We start from the raw sequence: 23,254 nt of genomic DNA on the forward strand, positions 1-23,254 counted from the left end.
AGGGACCAAAAGCAAAACCTTTAAATACTTCATCTAAAAAATGGGGCTCTTTTTTTATTGATTCAGTTTTGGGACTGGAAAATACAGAAGACTCCTTGGTTTATACGTGGTCTTGTAAGAGAATCAGTACTTACAGCACTATTGCAATTCCAAGTATTGAAGCAATCGCAGGTAAGGGGGAAAATACCTATAAAGCTTCACCTGTTACTAGACAATAATGACCAGTACTAGAATTCTTGTCTTTAAGAAAAAGAAATGTTGCCACAACATTGATTTATCTTTGGGGAAAAATCTTCTAGATATGGAACCTAGGTAATTAGGACCAGCACTTCTGTGGGAGGTAACTACAAAAGCTCAACAATTTTTTTTTTAAGTCAGCTTGGAGGCATATTATAAAATTAGGGAAAGAGTTACCAGGACAAGCTGCTGAGGAGGCCCAGTAAGGTGAACCTGGCATTTGAGGCTGCTTTTCCCCTGGGTATTTGCTGATTCCGGAGGGGGCACCACAGAGGGTGAGTGGGCCTTTCAGTAACTTCATGAATCTACAGGAATAGGAACTGGAGGAGAGGGCCTGCCTAAGGAGGGGTGGGTCTGGTGAACTCCCTCAATCTATGTTGAGGCCTTGAAGGGCTTTACTTTAGAATAAGGATGAATTGAGAAGAAATCTCCATTTTCACAGGGACTAAAACTCAGCTTGAAATCAGCTAAATACCTAAAATTGGATTGAGGAGATTTCAGATTATTAGTGCCCCTGCACACCTGGTAGAAACAAATATAGGTTCTCTTTTGAGGAAGATAACATCATTCTAGGACTCAAATTATTTCTAAAAACAATTCATATAAAATTCAGTGCATAATGAAAAATAGCCGGGCACATAAAGATATGAGACCACACTAACAGAAATAACCATGTTAATTATAGTCAAATACAGAAAAGGAAGGAATGAGAAATTTGGTAGAGACAAAAACTATTGTATAAACTGTGGTATAAAAAGAATGGAGATTGTAGAATTTAAATATTTAAAAAATGAAATTAAGAACTTAACAGATGGATTTAACAGCGAATTAGACACAGATGAAAAGTCACTTAGTGCACTGGAAATTAGGTCAAAAGAACATATTTGGAATGAAGCAGTAAGAGAAAAATCATAAAAGATACAGAAGAGAGGCTGAGACATAAAAGATACAGTGAGAAGGAGTAAGATTTCAGGTAAGATATGCACTGAATTTTATGTGAATTGTTTTTAGAAATAATTTGAGTCCTAGAATGATGTTATCTTCCTTCTGTATTCTTGGGTTTCACATTTTCGGATTCAACCAATTGTGGATAAAAATTATTCAGAGGAAAAAAACAATAAAACAATACAACAATTTAAAATGTTACAAATTTTTAAAAATATAGTATAATAACTATTTACATAGCATTTACATTGTATTGGATATTAAGTAATCTAGTGATGAATTAAAGTATACAGGAAGATGTATGTAGGTTTAATGCAAATATTATGCCATTTTTTGACTTGAGCATGCACAGGCTTTGGTATCCACAGGGGTCCCCTGCAGTTACTGAGGGGCATCTGTGATTGGAGTCCCAGGAGATGAGAGAATAAGTGAGATGAGAGAAAATGATGGGGAAAAAAATAAGCCAAAGGTTTAAGAAGCCCAAAGAAATGAAACAAAATGAATAAAAAATAAATTCAGAGTTAACTGCTAAATGCCAAAGATAAATATTAAAAGCAATCAAGAGCATAAATGTAGATTAAATAACAGATTGACATCTGACTTATCAGAAACAGAGGAGAGCCAAAGACAATAGAATGATAGCTTTAAATTGCTGAAAGAAAATGATGTGAATCTTGATGGAATTATATACCCAGTTAAACATTGTAAAGAATAAAAGTAAAATATTGGCCGGATGTGGTGGCTCACGCCTGTAATCCCAGCACTTTGGGAGGCCGAGGTGGGCGGGTCACCTGAAGTCAGGAGTTTGAGACCAGTCTGGCCAACGTGGTGAAACCCCGTCTCTACTAAAAGTACAAAAATTAGCCGGGTGTGGTGGCAGGTGCCTGTAATCCCAGCTACTCTGGGGGTTGAGGCAGGAGAATTGCTTGAACCTGGGAGGCAGAGGTTGCAGTGAGCTGAGATCACATCACTGCACTCCAGCCTGGGTAACAGAGCAAGACTGTCTCAAAAAAAAAAAAAAAAAAAAAAAAAGTAAAATATTTTTAGACAGAGAATAATAGAGAAAATGTATGTCCAGAAACCTGCAGTAAAGGAAATAAAGATTATTATTCTCCAGGTACAATTAAAAATAATTCATGTCAGAAGACTGGAGATGCAAGAAGAATGTATATAAGTATATGGTGTAAGTATATGAATAAAAAATGAATGCTTACTGTTTGAAACAATAAAAATTAAAGTCCCATGGGATTTACATAGAGAATTAAAATGCTTGACAGTAATGGCATATATATGCCAGAGTGGGGCAGCAAAAATTAACATGTTCTAACATGCTAGAATTAAACAATTAAGGATAAGACTATGTTCAGTATTGATGTCAGAAATGCATGTTGTAATCTCAAAAATAACTGTCAAGAGAATTGTGATGATATACATATACCAAGCTAATATGTAAAATAATTTAAGAATCTAAAAGAAAACAAAGGAGATGAGAGAATATTAAGAATCAGCAAGACGGCCGGGTGCGGTGGCTCACGCCTGTAATCCCAGCACTTTGGGAGGCCGAGGCGGGAGGATCACCAGGTCAGGAGATCAAGACCATCCTGGCTAACACGGTGAAACCCCGTCTCTACCAAAAATACAAAAAATTAGCCAGGCGTGGTGGCGGGCGCCTGTAGTCCCAGCTACTCAGGAGGCTGAGGCAGGAGAATGGCATGAACCCGGGGGGCGGAGCTTGCAGTGAGCCGAGATCACGCCACTGCACTCCAGCGTGGGTGACAGAGCAAGACTCCGTCTCAAAAAAAAAAAAAAAAACAAAGAATCAGCAAGACAAATGGAAAGCATTTAGTAAAATGTTTAATTTAAACCTGAAGTAATTACATTAAATGTATGTGACCAAATACTCCAATTAATAGCCAATTTTTAAAAAATAACAATACCCGGCAGGGCACGGTGGCTCACGCCTTGTAATCCTTGCACTTTGGGAGGCCGAGGCGGGCGGATCACGAGGTCAGGAGATCGAGACCATCTTGGCTAACACGGTGAAACCCCATCTCTACTAAAAAATACAAAAAATTAGCCGGGTATGGTGGCGGGCGCCTGTGGGAGGCTGAGGTAGGAGAATGGCGTGAACCCGGGAGGCGGAGATTGCGCCACTGCACTCCAGCCTGGGCAACAGAGCAAGACTCTTGTCTCAAAATAAAAATAAAAAAAATAAAAATAACAATACCCAATTATAGGTTGTTTATAAGAGATATATCTGAGACATAAGGATTCAGAAAGTTTGAAAGTTTAAATATCAAAAGATGGACGAAATAATACCATGCTAACAGTAACCAAAAAAAAAAGAGAGAGAGAGAGTGGCTGCATTAATATGAAACAAAGTAGATATTAAGGGGAAAAGTGATTAGCATGAGAGAGATCACTTCATAATTATAAACTCCTAGTTCTCAGAAATATATAACTGCCAGTCTAAGATACTCACAAAGTCCCCTCTCCTCTCTCAGGTCAGAACTTAATCTTTCCATTTTCACAATACCAAGAAAATGCCTAAAAAAGAAAACATCCACTCTCCTTTATAGAGGCATATGCTTTCCGCTTGGATTCTTAGTTTCCAAATTTCCTTCAGCATTTGGCAAAGGGTTTGAGGAGACAACCAGCAGAGTCCAGTTCTCTGACCCTTCCTTTACAGTGGTCCTAGCCCCTCAATTTTTGTCTCTGCGGCCCTGCAAGACTGTCAAAATCTCTACTGGTTTTTCTGCTGCTTGTAGTAGCCCTTACCACCAGCCAGAATTCCAGCACCAGAGGAGAAAAGCTGAGGCTTAGCGTTAGCTCCTCTCGCCGCTGGTTCCTCCTTCCCAAGAATTGTGCCTCAAGTCTTGGTTGCCTCTTTAGCTCTCTGGTGACCCTTCAGTCTCGTGTTTATATTTTATCCAGATTTTCCAGTTGAAGTTAGAATTCTAGTTAATTTTTTTGAACTTCCGATTCTTCTTCCTTAAATTGAAGAAAGTTGCCATGTTGTGTGTATTAAAATTCTTATTTAGCTAAGCATTTGAAGATTATTCTTAGTAACCCTCTTCCTGTGACTATGAAGAAGATTATTAGGTCTCATTCACCAGTTACATGATCCTCTGAGGAGGGCCTGGGAGTTTTTTTTTTTTAATTTTTATTCAGATAAGCTTTCATATTTTTGTATTAACTTCTGTGCAGAGTATTAAAATTAAACTCACATAGAGCTCGGGATGATTTGAGATATCTCTAAATGTGATTTGACTTAAACATTATTATAAATTGCATAGGGAAAGATATCTAACTCTTCATCCTAAGTGACCTTTGATAGACCTTTTCTGTAATATGGGAGAAAGAATAAAATTAAATTGTTTTAAATGAGATAGGAAGTGAAAAATAACCTGGTACATCCCTTTTGCCTCTTAAAACCTTTTTATATTCAAGTAATGTTTCTATACTTGTGGATATTCTGTTAGACATGGTTATCTCATTCACATTTAAATGCCTAGAAGCTTTTTTTATAGCTGTTGTAAAAGTTTGTGTTTATTAGCCATATGTATTACAATGGTGGTTGGTTTATACACATTTTTAACCTTATAATAATAGCTACACACAGACTTACTGAAGGAGCAAAAGAAATATTAAAATTTTACAAGTCTAAAAAATAAGTTTTATTAGTGAATATCAAGTTTTGATTTGTTTATGAAAGGCATTCAGAGACCTGTGCAATAATTAAATTTTTTTTTCCTCCCCAGAATTACCTCTGGACTACAAATTTACAAGATTCTCTTCAAGCAATTCAAAAACAGCTGGCTACTATCCAAATCCTCCACTGGTCTTATCAAGTGATGAGACACTGATATCCAAATAAGTTGTCTTTACTGAAAAATGAAGTGAAGACCCATATATGCAGTTTAAAAAAAAGTTAGTTTTCAAAAAATACTGTAAAAGACTTTAAGGAACGAGTTTTATTGACCAATAAGTTGATATTTGTCCATAGGTCTCCTTTCTATAAATCATCTTGATGTTTAACAACTCTTATTATATTAAAATCTCAGTATCCTAAAACTTAGAACCTTATTGATATTTTCTATACAGTAGTTTTGTGATTAGAATTCACCTGGGGACACACACTCACACGCACAGTCACTCTTACACATATGCCTAGTCCAGTGGTTCTCAAAGTGTGATCCATAGACTAATAGCATAGCATTACCTGAGAACTTGATAATGCATATTTGCAGGCCCCACGCAAAACCTGCTGAATCAGAAGCTCTGAGAGTAAGGCCTACCAATCTGTGGTTTAACAAGCCCATCAGGTGATTCTGATTTACAGTACAGTTTGAGACCCACTGGCTAGAACATATCCTCCAGAGACTTGGCTTAATTGGTCTGGGTAAATATGGCTGAGCGTTGTTATCTTTTGTTATCTTTTATATGCCCTAGGAAAGTGCAGCCAGAATTGAAAACCAACTGATCTATACCAGTTCTTTCAATTAATAGTCAAGAACATTGAGTCCAGTGAGATTAAGTGATTTTTGCAGGCTATGAGGTTTTATGCTATTCCTGTGTTCTCCAAAACAAGAAAATAAAAAGACATGATTTATTCTCTGTTCATACAGCAAGTATGGAACAAAGATGATCTAGAAGTCAACTATCTCAACCTCCATTGTTACCCACTAGGTTTTTTTCTAATAATGTTAAAGGCTATTTAATTTATTTAATCAACTTTAAGCATTACATTCTCAATTGGGGACAAAAATTGGTTCTTGGGGTGAAAAAATATTAGATATGGCTTGTGGACTTCCAATATCATCCTATCCAACAAAATCTTATTCCTTAGTATTAATTTATCTCATTGGGAAGAAATTTGTAGTTAAAACTATTTAATGTAATTTGAATTTAATTTCCGTAATTGGGAAGGAGGGTAATAATGAACAAAAAGTTTGAGAAAAAAATGCTTTAATGGGTTTTACAGGCATGCTACAATCCAGGACTGTGGTGTTCTATGTGCCGTGTATGGTCATATTCGTAGCTATTTGTTGCAAGATACTTGAAGCCAAATGTTTGCAGTATAGGTTCCTGGCTACTGTTTATGCTGTGATTTCACTCTGTCTATCATGGGCAGTATTAGAAAACACACTGGTTTTCACTATCTGGTTTACAAACACTATCATTATTTTACCCGGATTGAAGTGCAGAATTTGGCATATCGATGCATGCAATGGAAAGAAAAAAAATTTGTTAAAATTTGTAAATGTTCAGCTAAATCTCAGATATACTGTGGGATCTCAGGGTAAGTAAAAAAAAACAAACAAAAAAAATCACTGAAATTTTTCCCTCACAGTCAGTAGCTTTGTTTGATATTTAACAATAAGTATATGGTGATATACTTGAAATTTATGTCCAGAATGTCACTGGAATATTACAATGAGCATAAATAATCAAGCTTAGGACTAAATGAAAGATACTATCTCATGTATGCTTTAAATAGAGAATTTATTTCTTTTAAAAATAAAGCTATTTTTCCTTATCCATGTTTACTCTGTAAATGGCAAATAATACATCTTTAAATGCTTATGAACTACTGTTAATATGAAAAATGAGAACTCCAAAATAAGAAATAATTGCACTTTTTGGGCCACTGAGTAGTGGCGGGGGTTCAGGAGGCAGAATTCAGTTGTCAGAAGTTCTAGTATTCCCTTTATCATTCCACCTAAAGACCCTGAACAAGTTACCACCAAATTTGGCTTCAGTTTTTTCCATCTTATGAAAGGAAAAGCTTAGTTTATTTCTAAATTTCCTTCCTTTCTAGCAGTCAGTATTTCTTCTAATGAATGATTTTTTTCTGTAATTAGAAAGACTATAATTAGGCTTTTTAAATTTGTATTTTCATTCTTTGTAAAGAGTGCCAATGGATATGAAGATTAAAAATAATCCAAATCCATAAAAATTAAAAAGAAAATATTAAGTTATATGAAGCAAAAAAATTGTATAAATGGACAGAAGACATGTAATATTCGCATACAGGCAAACATTCATAATCTAAAGGACACCTAAAAATAGATGTAAGCGAGCGGAGGTTTTCCTTGCTGGCCACTGTTTATCGCATCAGCAGAGGAAAGATCTGCATGACTCAGTGACCAAATGTTTTGTCAGAATCTGGTATTTGGAATACTGAGGTAGTAAAAACTTTATCTGAACCATGAATTACAATCTAAAATCAACTTCTGAGTTTGTTAAACTCTAAACTGAAATCAAGTATTATTTCCCCACCAATATTCATATCCAAAAATAACTTTAAATACACACACACACATACACACACACTTTTAGTGAACTGGTTTGAATGAAAATAAATTTATATAATTATTTTATATAACAAATCAGCATAAAATGGAAAATCAAACTGCCTCTCTAGATATAATAACCTTCACTGACTGTTGGAAATACATGGATAGCTTTTTAAAATCTTCAGTGTTGGAGTAACAGTCCCTTACATCTTTTCAGCCTCTTGAGTACAAGAAGACTATCATAAGAGTTAGTTCCAGATTGGTGCAAGACTGGAATACACTTGACTGCTTTTATTAAAGCCATGAGGGCATACCAAGTAATTCACCCAGTATGGTCTTATTGCCACCCTTGAAAATCCCTGGGCATGGTCCAGTCCACATAGAATGAATTCAGAAAGGTGTCTCTTGTTGGTCTCTAGAACTATCCTCAGAAATAATAGTAAAACAGTGGTCATGAGTAGCCTCACTAGGCTACTTCATGTACATTATCTTGTTTACTCTCTATAGCAACCATATGAGATGTATATAATTATTAAATTGTACAGATGGGAAAATTGAAATTCAGAGAGATTAAATACAATGCTTGCTCTGTGTTACACTGTTACTAAGAGAGCAATACATGAACCCAAGTTTGATCCTCAAAATCACACTTTTAATTACTTGATACATAATGTCTTCCAATATTGAATCTAGACTAGGGCAAATTCTCAGCCCAAAACCACACTTCAATTTAGCAATAATGTCGTGCTAGGACATGAGAGGGATTAAAATTGAAGACACAGCCTCTATCTTTAAGTAATTCATAATTTAGCCAAATATATTAAATATCTGTAATATAAAACTTACCTAGGAAAGTAAAATAGAGATCCAAGAATCAGGAGTCCTAAAGCATATAATGAGTCTGTTCCTCTTGGAAGCCACACATGTCAAGGTCATCAGTAAGCAGGCCTACTCTTTCTTCATATTCTGGGTTAATGTTCACCTTGACTGCTTGGTAAATTTCCCTCACTGGTGCTGAAGTAACCAAAATGGGGAAGGAGTGATGAAAACTCATCTTTGAGTAAGCTTAGTGGGAAATAGTATATCTGGGCCTATAGAGAAGTTGGGTCATTACTTAGAATGACAACTAGAAAAGTACATAGACTGCTTGCCAATCAGTTTGTTGTACCATGTACCTGTTCACAGACTCTTTTCAAAAAACAAGTTTATTTTACTTTTTTTGGTACTTTGGTCATGTTGTTTCCTTGGTAAAGATCAAAGTTGAATAAAGCTTAACAAAGTTTAATAAAGAAAAGGAATAAATTACTATCTAAATGTGTTAAAAGCAATCACCAAGTTTAATCACTTAAAAAATAAATATTCTCTTAACAGAAATGTCAGCGGTTACTTACAATGCTTAGCAGCTAAATTCCATGAGTATAACGTTTAATGTCTTTTTGGTACATTAAATATTCAGTGCCTTTGATGAAGGGAACAAACTGATAATTTCATTCATGTGCAGCAAACATCAAGGTTACATAAGTAAATTCAAATGTGTCAATCTGTAACTGTATGGAGTCCTGTATTAAATCAAGTGATAAAATGTACCCTTCTCAAAGGCTATTCATGAATAAGCATAACCTTCAACTGAGGCCTGAATAGTCATGTGTCAGTAGGGTTTTTGTTAACATTTGTATGCCAAATTTATTACGATAGCTGTGATAGAGTAGAAGTTATGCTAGCTTGAAATCAGAAAACTCAACAGTGAGACTTGCATCTTAGGCAGTTTACTTCTACTTTCTGGACCTCTGTTTTCTCAACTATTTAAATGGAAATAATAAAACTTGTGTTACAAGGATTATCAAAGTAATATGTGCACTTCGAAGTGCCTGACATATCTCAGATCTTTTGAGGAGATTGTGAAGCCAGGGAATAAGTAACTGAAACAAGATCAAATATCCATGTCTTAAATTGTGATTCTCTAGGACAGGGACTCAGTAATTAAAAATATAGGCAAGGGTGTTTTGGTTTTTGTTTGTTTGTTAATGATGAAAACATTTAAGGACGTTGAGTTAACTGGAGATAAAGCAGCAGCACGAGGAGTAATGGGGAGAAGGGCCTGAGAAGGTCAGAGAAGCCTTTTATAAGTGTCTGGCTTGCACTGAATGCCCAGAAATGGAAGCGCAAGGAAAGTGTTGTGTGAGGACCAGGGTAATTATGCAGTGTCACCACTACTCACAGGGATTATGGCCTGAGAAACTAAAATGATACTTCTTAGGTGACCAGAGGATGGGAGAACTTCTTAACTGGTTTGGAGGTCCACATAAAGAATAATTGGGGTCTAGAATTAAGGAAGGAAAAGCAATACAAAGAAATGGAGCAGGGCTATAGCAGTGAACCAATTGGTTGGTAAGTGAAACCTGTAAGATGCCTAATTGAGTAATTTAATGACTAATTTTATTAGGCTAAACAGAACAGAAACCATGCTAATCTGTAACAAATAAGTGGCGCCAGCCTATTACAGTGAATGCTATTGGTTAGACTAAAGCAGATAATAAACCAAGTGTAGGAAAAATGACATTTTCTGATTACATCCAGAACAGGCATAGAAAAGGTATAATAAAGCTTGAAACAGGTGGCTGACAATGCAGAAATCAATCACTGAACTGAAAAGGTAAAATGAACATTGTTAGAGGAATTTAGGATTAAGATGGATGTAGAGCTTGCAAAAGAAAACCTAGCTCTCTAATACTTAAAGTTCTCCAGCCCTAGAAAAAAATACCTCAGCAAGAAATTGCAAGTAATAATTGCACCAAGAGTCAGCATCTATTTTAACTGTATGTTTAATTAAGTTTCTAACTCAAATGAGAAATTTTGGGCCATTTTTGTCAAATTTTTGCTTAGATGGCTACAAATACTTGGCAATTCATTTTCATAGATTTTGCAGCATCCACCAAGCCCTCCTTACTGCAGAGAATGCAGAGGTATTTATCCAATAAACCTTCATGTAATTGCTGCTATACAGCAAAACTATCATTACCGGTAATTAAAGTTGTGATACCTGATATCATTTGTCTCTAGACATTTTATTTCATATTTTCTTGGTATTCTTTTTAAAGCCACACATTGGTGTAAGAAAAGAATGTTAAGTAGCACTGACAGAATACACGATAATTAATTCTTCCAAAAGTCTATCTTAAGCTTATTAGATCTCGGAAGGCACAGTTAATAATAAATGTAATGAACAAGGATGCTGCATAGACAAGTTTTCCACTGAAAACAGTATTTTAAGTGATACTATATGGTGCTTCAATTACCACCAAAAACTGCACTGGTTATGTAGAAAAAATAATGCTCATGAGTATGCAGTTGCAGTTGGGCTCCCATTTACCATTTTTCAGGTGAAAAATCTTGGAAGGTTTGGTGGCTGTTGCCTTTTTTTTTTTTTTTTTTTAACTTTCAGGATGATAGTTACTGGTATCATTTGATAACTTTAATGATTTCCCAACCTTAAATTAACCTAGACAACACAGAATTTTTTAAATTATTTTTATTTTTTGATGAAAACAAGAAATACGGTAGTGACACTTTATTTTTCCTTCAAGCACATGGGAGAAGACAAAAGTACTAAATGATCATTGAGTTTGACAGAGAAATTCTACTAGTACTTACACTGCTTAGGAACATAAATGTCAAGTACATTACTAGGGCAAGAAATATCAAGTAAGACAACAGAGTCATATTTTTCTTTTTGAGGTTATTTTCACAAGACATAGCTATAATTTGTAAAATATTCAGACTATTGAAAGATCACATTCAAATTATATTTCTAAGAATAGAGCCATATATGAACAGAGAGCAAAACAAGCTAATACATTAATGTTCACTGAATTCTTCATACTGCACAGGACACAAATTTGGTATTTTTGCACATGTTGTCAATTATAAGCAAAAAGCAGGCCTGTAAACATCAATTTTGTCATAGGCTGAAACAGAGAAAGGAAATGGATTTTACTCAAAAACAGTGACATAAGGAGCATATACCATTAATCTTCCACATATATAAAGGTCACTCCTAGGATAATTGAGAGAAAACATCGACTTACATTTTGTTTACAAAAATCTACTGGTGAATTCAAGGACTTAGGAAAAATTGAAGGAAAATCTTCCTCCAAGCATGCTATTTAAACCCCAGCCCCTCTTCCCTGGAGAGCACCTCAGGGGCCTCCCCTCCCACCCCTGATCCTGCAGGGTCTTTCCTGTGAGCCTTTCCAAACCCACTCCACAGCAGGCTCATTCCTGCTCTGGACTTTTACTCAGTTTCCCAACCTAGATTAACCTCTCCACTGTGTGTGTTCAGACCTCCTAAACCCTCAGGTAGCTTAGGGCAAGGCCTTCAAAACCAAAGGGGAAAAGGGTGATGGTGGATGGTCTTTATCACCACACATGATCATAACTAAGCCTTGACGGCATCACTGTCCCACCTACTGGAACTTGTCCGTGAAAATCCACACAGATGCTACACATCCCCTTATCCCCTAACAAGGAGGCTGGAGATCCACAATGCAGGCTGCAGCCTGCTTCTTCATTTGTTAGGAGCAGGGAAGGAAATGAAGAAGCTGAGAAATGAGGGCCAAGAAAGCCAGGCAGTAGGATGGAGACCCAAGGGACATCAGGGCAGAAACAAAATAGTACAAAGGAGAAGAGTGACCTACAAAATGCTACCCTAGGGTCATTTCCAAGCAGTCCAAGGCCCAAAAAAGAATTTCCATCTTTAGAAAAGTGGAGTGAAGCTAAGTTTTGGTTGCCTTTGCTCACATCACAAAGGCCTTTGCCTTTAACCCGTCCTGAACCCATCACTGTGAGGCCCTTCTCTCTCTTTCCAGCTTCTCAAACTAAAAACTCAAGAAATACACAGGTTTTGGTAGAATGGATGGGGTAAAAAGATAAAGATGTCAAAATCTGCCTAATTTAACACTGCCTATAACTAAACAATTAACCTATAGGTCTCCCTTTGAAACTTTCAGACCTTGCTAAAAGAAGTGGGGTGGAGGAATAAGGGCAATAAGAGATCTGGAGCCCATTTAATCATAACCTTTCTGAACACAATCAGGGAAAGAGCAAATTAAACAAAAAGCCTGCTTTGCCAGTTTTGTTTTCTGTTAATAAGCTAAAACTGCTTCAGAGTGAAAGGGAAGAAAAGGGATGGGAGGGAGAGGGGGAGGGAGAGGGGAGGGGGAGGGAGAGAAAGAGACAGAGAGAGGCATAACAAGTCTCACATTCCAGAAATATCTCTTCCTCAATGCCCCAACTCTGGCAACTTTTGTCATGTTCAGAGTGGGTGCAGGCGGGGAAAAGAGGAAATGCCTAAAGAAGTTGCTCAGATTAAGGATGGTTTGTTGGCTAGGAGTCAGAAAGACTAAGCTGGAAGGGACTGCGTTCCAGCCCTGCTTTGGGCACTGTCACATATGACTGCCCATCCTGGTGGTAGGGGGTGTTGCTGTGAGCTCCCTGGGAGCTACGTCTACAGATAGTTCCTGATGAGGCAGACAATGGTGGCCTAAGCAAAGTTCAACCAGAAGGTGAGAGCAAGTAGGGGTGGGCTATAGCACAGGCTTCATACTCACCAGTAGCTGGTCATGATGTAGAGTAACCAAAGGTACAGGAAAACCAATGTGATAACATAGAACACTTTTCATCTATTACCTCAGTCACGCCTAGCAGTCACCCATCAGCCACCAGCTTGTTCTATCAGATAACCAGTAGGGTGGATGGCACAAGCCCAGGAAGGCAGCTGGGATCCAGTTGGTGGTAGTCTGGAATGTCCAATTTGGGTTGATGGCCGGGTTAAGATATCAGTTTTGTCTTGCAGTGGTAATACCCAAATAGCTTACCATAAGTACATGGGTATCAGGACACAGCCAGCATAAAGTATGAAGCCCAATCAGTTATTTGTGAAGATGTATCAAGATTCTTTGTGGTACAGAACCACTTAAATTGGGAGAAGAGCATGGTCACAGACAGGGTCCAAGCCATGCAAAGAAAGGCAGTATGGTACACTATATCTATAGTATCATACGCTTGGCATAGAAGCCGTAGAAGGCCATGCACTTGAAACATGTTAACACAATGCAGAAAAGCATGAAGGCCCAGAGGAAGAATGGCACAGGCAGGTAAGCCAACAATCTTGCAACCGATTACTGAAGATTTAGAAGAACCAAAGGAAAAGATAATCCACAGTATGAAGAGAAAGCAGATGGAAGACTGCATGCTGTTGGCCAAGCATAGGTCCAAGGGGAGGTGGTAAGGAAACTTGTGCAGAAGCTTCTCACAGGACAGAGATTAGCCAGACTGGAACCTGAAGGATCTGGCGCTCTCCACTGGCTGCCTTGGTGGGCCTCGAATTCCTCTACGGGGCCCTTCACCCATCAGGTAGTATTGTAGGGGATTGGGCCACAGTTCTCCTTTGATAATCTCTGCAATTCTGTCGAATTCTAGAAGGCTGTGGTCTGAAAACCAGTTGAAGAAACTAGGGATAGTGTTCCCTTCCCGGTTTCTGTGGATATGAGCCTGGGGGTCTTGGCCTCGGTGCCAGCGGATTGGAGTGGAAAGAGACACCACTCGGCCAGAGGATCTGCGTTCATATTCCTTGACGAGCCCCTCATTTCGGAAGTAGGGGTTGCCCTGAAAGATGAACTTGAATTTGCAGCCTGCTCTGGGGTGTTTAAGCTCCTCCACCTCCAAATTGATCATGTACCTCAGCATGTCTTCATCTTGGCCACTGATCATAGGTGACAGCTGGGGGTGGTTTCGAAAGGCAGTAACCCAGAAACCTGGGATATTCTGGATAATGAAACTTCTGCGCTGCATGTGGAGCCTTCGCATGCGGCCAAACTTGCGCTCAAGCTGAAGGAAGGCCCTGTCAGCCTGGGCATTTACGTTTGACAACTCTTGATCGATGGCCTCCAGTGAGTCCATGCAGTTATTGATCTTCGGGGCCCTGGGCCGTGTCTCCTCTTTCACCCCTCCTGCCACCTTTTTTTCCTTCTGCACTACCTTCTTTTCCTCCATCGCCGCCCCTGCTTCTCCCTCCTTTTCCACTGCTGCCGAGATGGCGCATTTTTTAGTCGTCACTTCCTTGGCCTTCTTCCCGGGTATCATCTGAGACCCCAAGCCCCCTGCGCCACAGGCTTCTAGAGCCTTCTGCCCAGCAGGGCCACGGGGCTCTCCAAGCTGACAGCCATTTTTCTGGCTGCTGTCAGCAGCCTCGGCGGCAGAGGCTGCTTCCAGACCTTTCGTAGAAGGTGGAGCATCCTCCTGCCCGGCTTTGGTCGCTGCACCGCCGCGACTCCCGGCAACTGGGACGCGGAGCGCGGGGCCACAGTCGACAGGATCCTGGGATGCACCCCCCTCCGCAACGGTCTCCAGGCTGCCCCCACCTGTGTTCGCCATCACCTGTGTCGCCTCGGTTTCTTCACGGAGCCCTTGGCACTGGTCTAGGTCCGGATCTCCTGAGGCACGGTCGGGAGCAGCCAGGCCGCCGGTTTGGGCGAGAGGGAGCTTGTTGCCCCCATCCAGGCCGCTCATTTTGGAAGAAGTCAGACTAGTGGGAGAGGGAGAGTTCCTTGTCCTCCGCAGCGGCCGAGCTCTGCCCGAAACGTCTAGCACCACCCCTCCTTTACTCTCGGCGGTGCTACCATGGCAACTGGTGATGTCAGGGCGGTAGCGTCGTAACATCGCGCGAGAACTCTCTGCGCGGGTGACTACGCTTATCAATCCATCGTATTCCTTTGTCTTCTTGTCACAAAAAGAATTTCGTCAGTCTGGAAGGGGAGTTTTACTTACGTAAATGGATGTAGACCAGACTCAAGCATGTAAGAACTGTGTTAATGTGGATTTCTAAGCCTCTGAATGAATTTCTAAGGCACCTAACCTATTGTTTCTGAAAATATTTACTTTAAGGTGAGTTACTGTCTATTCAAGTCAGTTCATAGGGCTTCTCATGAGTAGGAAAGTGGATTCACGAACTCACCGGCCTTACTTCTTTTAAGGTGTGGATTCATGGCTATTACCAAAGAATTTAAATGAGCAGAGTTTCATTTTTAAAGAGAAGTGTTGCTGTGTTGTTATTTTTAAAATTAAGGAGCAGCTGAAAGGCAAACTTCTCTCATCCTAACAAGACATAATAAAGGAATATTTCAATTTGTCTTACAGATTTTAAAGTTTATATAATTTGGCCAACATCTACAAAACAAGTGGACAATATTTCCTCTTCACTTTTAACAAAGAGTAGCAAAATGTTTTTCCTTACGTAGAGGTGACTGGCACACGAGCACAAATTTAGGCTTTTAAGCATTACTGAAAGAAATATCTCAGGGGATTTTAATTTCTAAACTGATGCATATGTTCTTTTCCTCAGGTTACAATCTTAATCTAAAAGTGGTTCCTGCTTCATAATGCCTGTGGACATGAAGCTAACAAATCTTTTCAAAATGTGTTCATGTGGTAATTCACTGCAGCACAGGAGCAATAATCAGCTATGTGCAGGCATCTATGCTACTGTCTCTTAAAATACTTTAAAAGTAAGGTTAGTTATTGTCTATTCGAGTCAGTTAGCTCTTACAATTCATTTGATAGTGATTATCAGTACAATATATTAGTTTGTTGGAGTGTGAGAATAATGGTGTTAATCCTTAGAAAAATGCAAGACCAAAGGGAAATTTAAATTTTGCATATTTATGTTTAATGTCAAATTTATATTCAAATAAACGGTTATGATTATAACTCTTTGTAAAAGAAACTCCATTTTAAGCCCCCCAGATTATGATCACTTTCAAATACAGGCTCAGAAGTACAGATTTAGAGAAAAAGGATTCCTCTTAGAGGAATACATCATATGTACTGAGACTTCTAGCGAGGGAAGGAGTGTAGTTCTGGTTCAACTAAGATAAAGTACTGATGAAAGGTCACTGGCAGACAATACGGAGAAACAGCCTGCCTTGCAGGATTTTTTGTATGCCTAGTCAGCCTACCCAAGGACAATGTGTCCAGAATGACCTCTTTACTGCCTGCCAGCTAATCAGTTATCCCATAAGAAATATGCAAACAAGATTCACACAGCAGAGAGCAATTATTTTTCTCTCCCTCTTTCCTCTTTGTCTTAATAAACGCTCTTTTTTTATTTGTGGGGTGAAATCAATCTATTGAGGTATCGTCTTTGTAAACAAATAAACAGCGTGCTATAATTGACTTTGTGACTTTGAATTATTGACACTGCTCTGTTTCTTTTCCAAAGAACCTTTGCACTGTTGAAAGAGTAACTTTTCCATTATAACCTGAGCCAAGATGAAGAGAAGCAGGGAATACTGAATGAAAGTTACTTTTCCATGCAGCAGGAAAAAACAAGTTTGCTACTATACATATTTATAGAAAAGTATAAAATTACATGTGAACTTCTTTTTCTTTTTGTGTGTGCCAAAGTTTTTTAAAGATTTATATCTCTACTACTCAAAGCATTCCCATCTCTAGCTTGTATTAGTTCTGTCACCTGAATCATTTTTCACTCATAACCACCTGGCCATTCTTTAACACTCAGTTCATGTAGATTGTAGTAAGCAGTTTAAATACATTAGATTTTATAAACAAAGACCCAGTGAGCACAGAGCAGTTAACATGCTCATGGTCACATATGTATTAATTGGCAAATTGCCTCCTCCCACCTTAATTACTTTACCTCCTTCCTTAATTACTTGCCATTTTGACAGTCTTCTGATTTCTGTATAGCCCTTATGACTTTTACTATCCAACTTAGTACAGTTACGTTTCACTGAATGACAGAGATTTTGTCATTATGGAAACATCATATAGTACATCTATCAAACCTAGCTGCAATAGCCTACTATACACCTAAGCTAAATAGTATATCATATTGCTCCTAGGCTACAAACCTGAACAGCATGTTGCTGTACTGAATACTGTAGGCACTTGTAACATAATGGTAAGCATTTTTGTATCTAAACATAAGAATGATACAGTAAAAATAGAGTATTATAATTGTATGGTCCCACACTTGTATATGCAGTTCATCTTTGACCAAAATGTTATGCAGCAAATGACCGTACTTATTTATCCTCTACTTTTTAACTTTATTGGTTGTTTCATTAAGGTCAGTTTTATCCCAGCTAGATAATGACTGCATAGCAGCTTCTGTAGCATCTACGACAGTATAGGCCAGTTACTATCTCATAGAATGTTTTAATGAATCTTGATTATTTAAGTGAAAATTTAAATTTAAATAAAAATTTTAAAAAATTTTACCAAAATGAATAGTATGACTATCCTTGTGTTTCATTTTGAGGTGGGTGGATATATGTAGTAGCTATAAGTTATATTTTACATTTTTTGCACATTAGAATAATATATATTTTGTACACAGTAAAGTCTATTCTACTGGAAATTGGCAATAAACCTTACTACACAGAAAAAACTACATCAGTGACTTATGATTCTATGGGAAAATATCGATAGAAAATGCCATGAAAATCTATGAGGTAATTTTTATTTGCAAGGAGAAAAGATATTTAATGGAAGTTCAAACATAAATTAATACAGTCAAACAGGAATGACTTTACTAAAGTATAAAGATTGGAAAATTTGTGAAATATCCCCTATTGTTACATCTTTGACCAGCAGTTTCTTTTTCAGAATGATATAGTTCCTGGTTCATTATTTAGTGTTTTCTATATACCATATACTTTTATGTGCTTAAATGTGTATCTCATTTAATTTTTACAAGGACCCTGTGAGGTGATATTATGACCTCCCCTTCCCTATGCCTCAGAAGAAATTGAGGCAATGAGAAATAAAGTGGTTTATCCAAGATCACACAGCAAGTGGTAGAGCCACAATCTGAACGAGGTAATCTGACTGGAGAGCCTGTGCACTCATTCACCATAGTATTCTGCAACCTTACACAACCCATAAAATGAAAAGCCACCTTCTTAGAAATAAGACTACATGACCATCCCAATTTAATGTTGAACTTTCTTCTTTATCTTCTTTTCCTTTACCTGTCTTAGTCCATTCAGGCTGTTGTAACAAAATACCATAGAGTGGGTGGCTTGTAAACAGTAACTTACTTCTCACAGTTCTGAAGGCTGGGAATTCCAAGATCAAGGCACCAACAGATTTGGTGTCTGGTGAGGGCCTGCATCCTGGTTCTTAGACTGTAGTTTGTTGTTTTTTTGTGTTTTGTTTTGTTTTGTTTTGCTGTGTCCTCACATGCAAAAAGGAGTGAGGGATCTCTCTGGGGTTTCTTTTATAGTGGCACTAATCTCATTAGGGCTCTAACCAGAGGTCTCTTTTATAGGGCACCGATTGCTCCCCAGAGGACCCCAGCTCCAAATACTCTCACATTGGGGATTAGGTTTCAATATATTAGAGGGGCAAAAACACTCAGTCTATAGCCTGCCCCCATCCATAAAATTAGTGACAATTGTTGAGGAAGTGCCCAATTACTAAAGAGAAACAAGAATTCATGATTCTCTGTTTCAATGCCTTAACAGTTCTCAACTCATCAGATATAACATTTATTTTTTACTTTTATTTTATTTTTAGATGGAGTCTCGCTCTGTCACAGCCAGGCTGGAGTGCAGTGGCAAGATCTTGGCTCACTGCAACCTCCACCTCCTGGGTTCAAGCAGTTCTCCTACCTCAGTCTCCCAAGTAGCTGGGATTACAGGCGCCTGCCACCATGCCCGGCTAATTTTTGTTTGTTTGTTTGTTTTTTTAGTAGATACAGGGTTTCACCATATTGGCCAGGCTGGCCTCAAACTCCCAACCTCAGGTGATCTGCCCGCCTTGGCCTCTCAAAGAGCTGGGATTACAGGTGTGAGCCACCGGACCTGGCCAGATATTTCTTTTTATAACATGTTTTATAACTCCCTTTTCCTTTCTTGAAATTCATATTGTATATCAACATGCACATTTTTTAAAGTCATTATAATAACTTAGTTGTAATTTTTTTGTTTTTTTGGTAGGGCTGCCCTGAAGGGCAGACAGGTTTATTGGGCAACAGCTGGGAAAATCAGCGGTTGGACTTGGCCACATGCTCCAAGAAGGCCACACGTCCTTCTTCTTAATGGCATAGGAGTTGGAGGAGCCCTTGGCAGCATTGATGAGCTCCTCTGCCAGGCACTCAGCAATGGTCTTAATGTTCTGGAAGGCAGCCTCACGAGCACCTGTGCACAGCAGCCAGATGGCCTGATTCACACGGCGAAGTGGGGACACGTCCACAGCCTGTCGTCTCACAGTCCCGGCGCACCCAATGCGTGTGGAGTCCTCCCGAGGACCACTGTTGATGATGGCGTTCACCAGGACCTGCAGAGGGTTCTCGCCTGTGAGCAGGTGTATGACCTCGAAGGCATGCTTGACGATGCACACAGTCATGAGCTTCTTGCCATTGTTGCAGCCGTGCATCATCATGGAGTTAGTAAGGCGCTCCACAATGGGACACTGAGCTTTGTGGAAGCATTTGGCGGCATACCACCCTGCACTGTGAGGTAGGTACTTGGCATATTTCTCCTTCACTGCAATGTAATCCTGCAGGGAAATGTCACTGATGTGCACATCATCAGTGCTCCACTTCCCAAAGAGCTTGATGTCTGGGGTCTCTGCCACTGCTGGTGCTGCTGTCTCCCACTCAGTCATCATGAGAACACAGCCTGAGTGTCTCTGTTGCTCGACGTAGACCATGCGCCACCCTGGCACAGACAGGAAGAGCAAACTTACTTGTAATTTAAAGGAAAAATAAAAGGAAAGTAATTTTTAAAATATCTATTTTAAAATATAAATGCTTTGACATGCCAACGCTTTACAGCATGATAAATTAGTTAAATGGTTATACCTGTAGACTTACCAGTGTATGAAACTACTGATGCAACTCGATATAGGTGTATGGTACTAGAGACATAAGCAGCAATGCTCTTCTGAGATAGATTTTCTGAAATTTTGAGCAGCTTTATGATAAAGTTCTGGAGGAAAAGGACAAAATTTCTTCAATTCACATTTATATCTCTTTGATTATAAGACACACCTTTTTTCCCCACATTTTATTTAAGTTCAGGGGTATATGTGCAGGATATATAGGTAAACGTGTCACTGGGGTTTGTTGTATAGATTATTTCATCACCCAGATATTAAACTTAGTACCTATGAGTTATTTTTCATTATCTTCTCCCTCTCCCAACCCTCCATCCTTAGATAAAACCCAGTGTGTGTTGTTCGTCCATGTGTTCTCATCATTTAGCTCCCACCTATAAGAGAATACGTGGTATTTGGTTTCCTGTTCCTGCTTTAGTTTGCTAAAGATAATGGCCTACAGCTCCATCCATGTTCCTGCAAAGGACATGATCTCATTCTTTTTTATGGCTGCATAGTATTCTGTGGTGTATATGTACCACATTTTCTTTATCTAGCCTATCATTGATGGGCATTTAGGTTGATTCCATGGCTTTGCTATGTGAATAACACTGCAGTGAATATAGACATGCATGTGTCTTTATGATAGAATGACTTATATTCCTTTGGGTAAATACCTATTAATGGGATTGCTTGGCCAAACAATCTGTCTGTTTTGAGGTCTCTGAAGAATCACCACACTATCTTCCACAATGGATGCACTAATTTCTACTCCCACCAACAGTGTATAAGCATTCCTTTTTCTCCACAACCTCGCCAGCATCTGTTTTTTACTTTTTAATAATAGCCATTCTGACTGGTATGAGATAGTATCTCATTGTGGTTTTGTTTGCATTTCTCTAATAATCAGTGATGTTGAGCTTTTTTTTCACATGAATATTGGCTGCATGTATGTCTTTCTTAGAAAAATATCTGTCCATGTCCTTTGCCCACTTTTTAATAGAGTTCTTTGTTTTTTCTTGTGAATTTAAGTTCCTTATAGATGCTGGATATTAGACTTTTGTCACATGCATAGTTTGAAAAAATTTTCTCCCATTCTGTAGATTGTCCTTTCACTCTGCTGATGGTTTTCTTTGCTGTGCAGAAGCTCTTTAGTTTAATTAGATACCATTTGTCAATTTTTGCTTTTGTTGCAATTGTTTTTGGTGTCTCTGTCATGAAATCTTTGTCCATTCCTATGTCCAGAATGGTATTTCCTAGGTTGTCTTCCAGGGTTTTTATAGTTTTGGGTTTTACATTTAAGTCTTTAATTCATCTTGATTTAATTTTTGTGTATGGTATAAGGAAGGGGTCCAGTTTCACTCTTTTGCATATGATTAGCCAATTATCCCAGTACCATCTATTGAATAGGGAATCCTTTCCTCATTGTTTGTTTTTGTCAGGTTTGTTGAAGATCAGATACCTGTAGGTGTGCAGTCTTATTTCTGGGTTCTGTATTCTGTTCCATTGGTCTACGTGTCTGTATTTGTATCAGTACCATGCTGTTTTGGTTATTGTAGCCCTGTATTATTGTTTGAAGTTGGGTAGTGTGATGCCTCAAGATTTGTTCTTTTTGTTTAGGATTGCCTTGGGTATTTGGGCTCTTTTTGGCTTCCATTTGAGTTTTAAAATAGTTTTTCTAGTTCTGTGAAGAATGTCAATGGTAGTTTAATAGGAATAGCACTGAATCTATAAATTGCTTTGGGCAGTAGGACCATTATAACAATATTGATTCTTCCTGTTCATGAGTGTGTAATGTTTTTCCTTTATGCATCTCCGATTTCTTTGAGCAGTGTTTTGTCATTATCCTTGTAGAGAACTTTAATCTCTGTGGTTAGATGTATTCCTAGGTACTTTATTTATTTATTTATTTATTTATTTGTTGGGACAGAGTCTCACTCTGTCACCTAGGCTGGAGTGCAGTGGTGCGATATCAGTTCACCGCAAGCTCTGCCTCCCAGGTTCACGCCACTTTCCTGCCTCAGCCTCCCGAGGTACTTTATTTTTTTGCGTGGCTATTGTGAATGGGATTGCCTTCCTGATTTGGCCCTCAGCTTGACTGTTTTTGGTGTGTAGGAATGCTAGTGATATTTGCACATTGATTTTGTATCCTGAGACTTTGCTGATGTTATCAGCTTAAGGGCTGAGACTATGGGGTTTTCTAGATACAGGATCATGTAGTCTGCAAAGCGGGATAGTTTGACTTCCTCTCTTTGGATGCACTTTCTTTCTTTCTCTTGCCTGATTGCCCTGGCCAGGACTTCCAATACTGTGTTGAATAGGAGTGGAAAGAGCAGGCATCCTTGTGTTGTGCTGCTTTTCCAGAAGAATGTGTCCAGCTTTTGCCTATTCATTATGATGTTGGCTGTGGGTTTGTCATAGATGGCTCTTGTTATTTTGAGGTATGTTCTTTCAATACCTACTTTGAGAGTTTTTAACATGAAGGAGTGTTGAATTTTATTGAAGGCCTTTTCTGCATCTATTGATATAATCATATGGTTTTTGTCCTTCGTTCTGTTTATGTGATGAATCACATCATTAATTTGTGTTTGTTGAACCAACCTTACATCCCAAGGGTAAAGCCTGCTTGATCATGGTGGATAAGCTTTTTGATGTGCGGCTGGATTTGGTTTGCTAGTAGTTTCTGGAGGACTTTTGCATTGATGTTCAGCAAAGATATTGGCCTGAAATTTTCTCTTTCTGTTGTATCTCTGCCAGGTTTTGGCATAGGATGATGTTGGCCTCATAGAATAAGTTAGGGAGGATTCCCTCCTTTTCATTTTTTTTGGAATAATTTCAGTAGGAATGATACTAGTTCTTCTTTGTACATCTGGTAG

At 38.6% G+C, this 23,254-nt stretch overlaps 2 protein-coding genes and 1 pseudogene across 4 annotated transcripts in view; 1 reads left to right on the top strand and 2 right to left on the bottom strand.

Moving 5' to 3' along the window:
• The window catches only part of NT5DC1 (5'-nucleotidase domain containing 1), a 144,820-nt gene extending 138,099 nt beyond the window's left edge, over nt 1–6,721 (top strand). Inside the window, exons 11-13 of one of the 2 annotated variants that reach the window (XM_063605433.1) lie at nt 3–171; nt 2,300–2,365; nt 4,944–6,721. In XM_063605433.1, the coding sequence (XP_063461503.1) occupies nt 3–171; nt 2,300–2,365; nt 4,944–4,945 (237 nt within the window). In that variant the 3' untranslated portion in view covers nt 4,946–6,721. The remainder of the gene's footprint in view (nt 1–2; nt 172–2,299; nt 2,366–4,943) is intronic. The other variant, XM_003827561.5, reaches the window with a different exon arrangement.
• A 4,313-nt stretch (nt 6,722–11,034) lies between these two features.
• Nucleotides 11,035–17,173, bottom strand: TSPYL4 (TSPY like 4). 2 transcript variants are annotated; one of them, XR_008625756.2, is made up of 2 exons: nt 13,088–15,168; nt 11,035–11,446 (listed from the first exon to the last, which is right to left on the bottom strand). XR_008625756.2 is itself a non-coding variant. In XM_055114076.2 (1 exon), exon 1 carries the CDS (start codon nt 15,195–15,197, stop codon nt 13,803–13,805), a length of 1,395 nt encoding a protein of 464 aa, XP_054970051.1. In that variant the 5' UTR covers nt 15,198–17,173; the 3' UTR covers nt 11,035–13,802. The 2 variants fall into 2 exon arrangements, 1 of the variants encoding a protein (XP_054970051.1); XM_055114076.2 differs by having other exon boundaries at nt 11,035–17,173.
• Nucleotides 17,174–19,530: 2,357 nt separating this feature from the next.
• Nucleotides 19,531–20,228, bottom strand: LOC100981269 (small ribosomal subunit protein uS7-like; annotated as a pseudogene).
• Between the last annotated feature and the right edge of the window lie 3,026 nt (nt 20,229–23,254).

The sequence above is a fragment of the Pan paniscus genome, chromosome 5, assembly GCF_029289425.2.
Source record: "Pan paniscus chromosome 5, NHGRI_mPanPan1-v2.0_pri, whole genome shotgun sequence".
NCBI classification, from domain to species: Eukaryota; Metazoa; Chordata; class Mammalia; order Primates; family Hominidae; genus Pan; species Pan paniscus.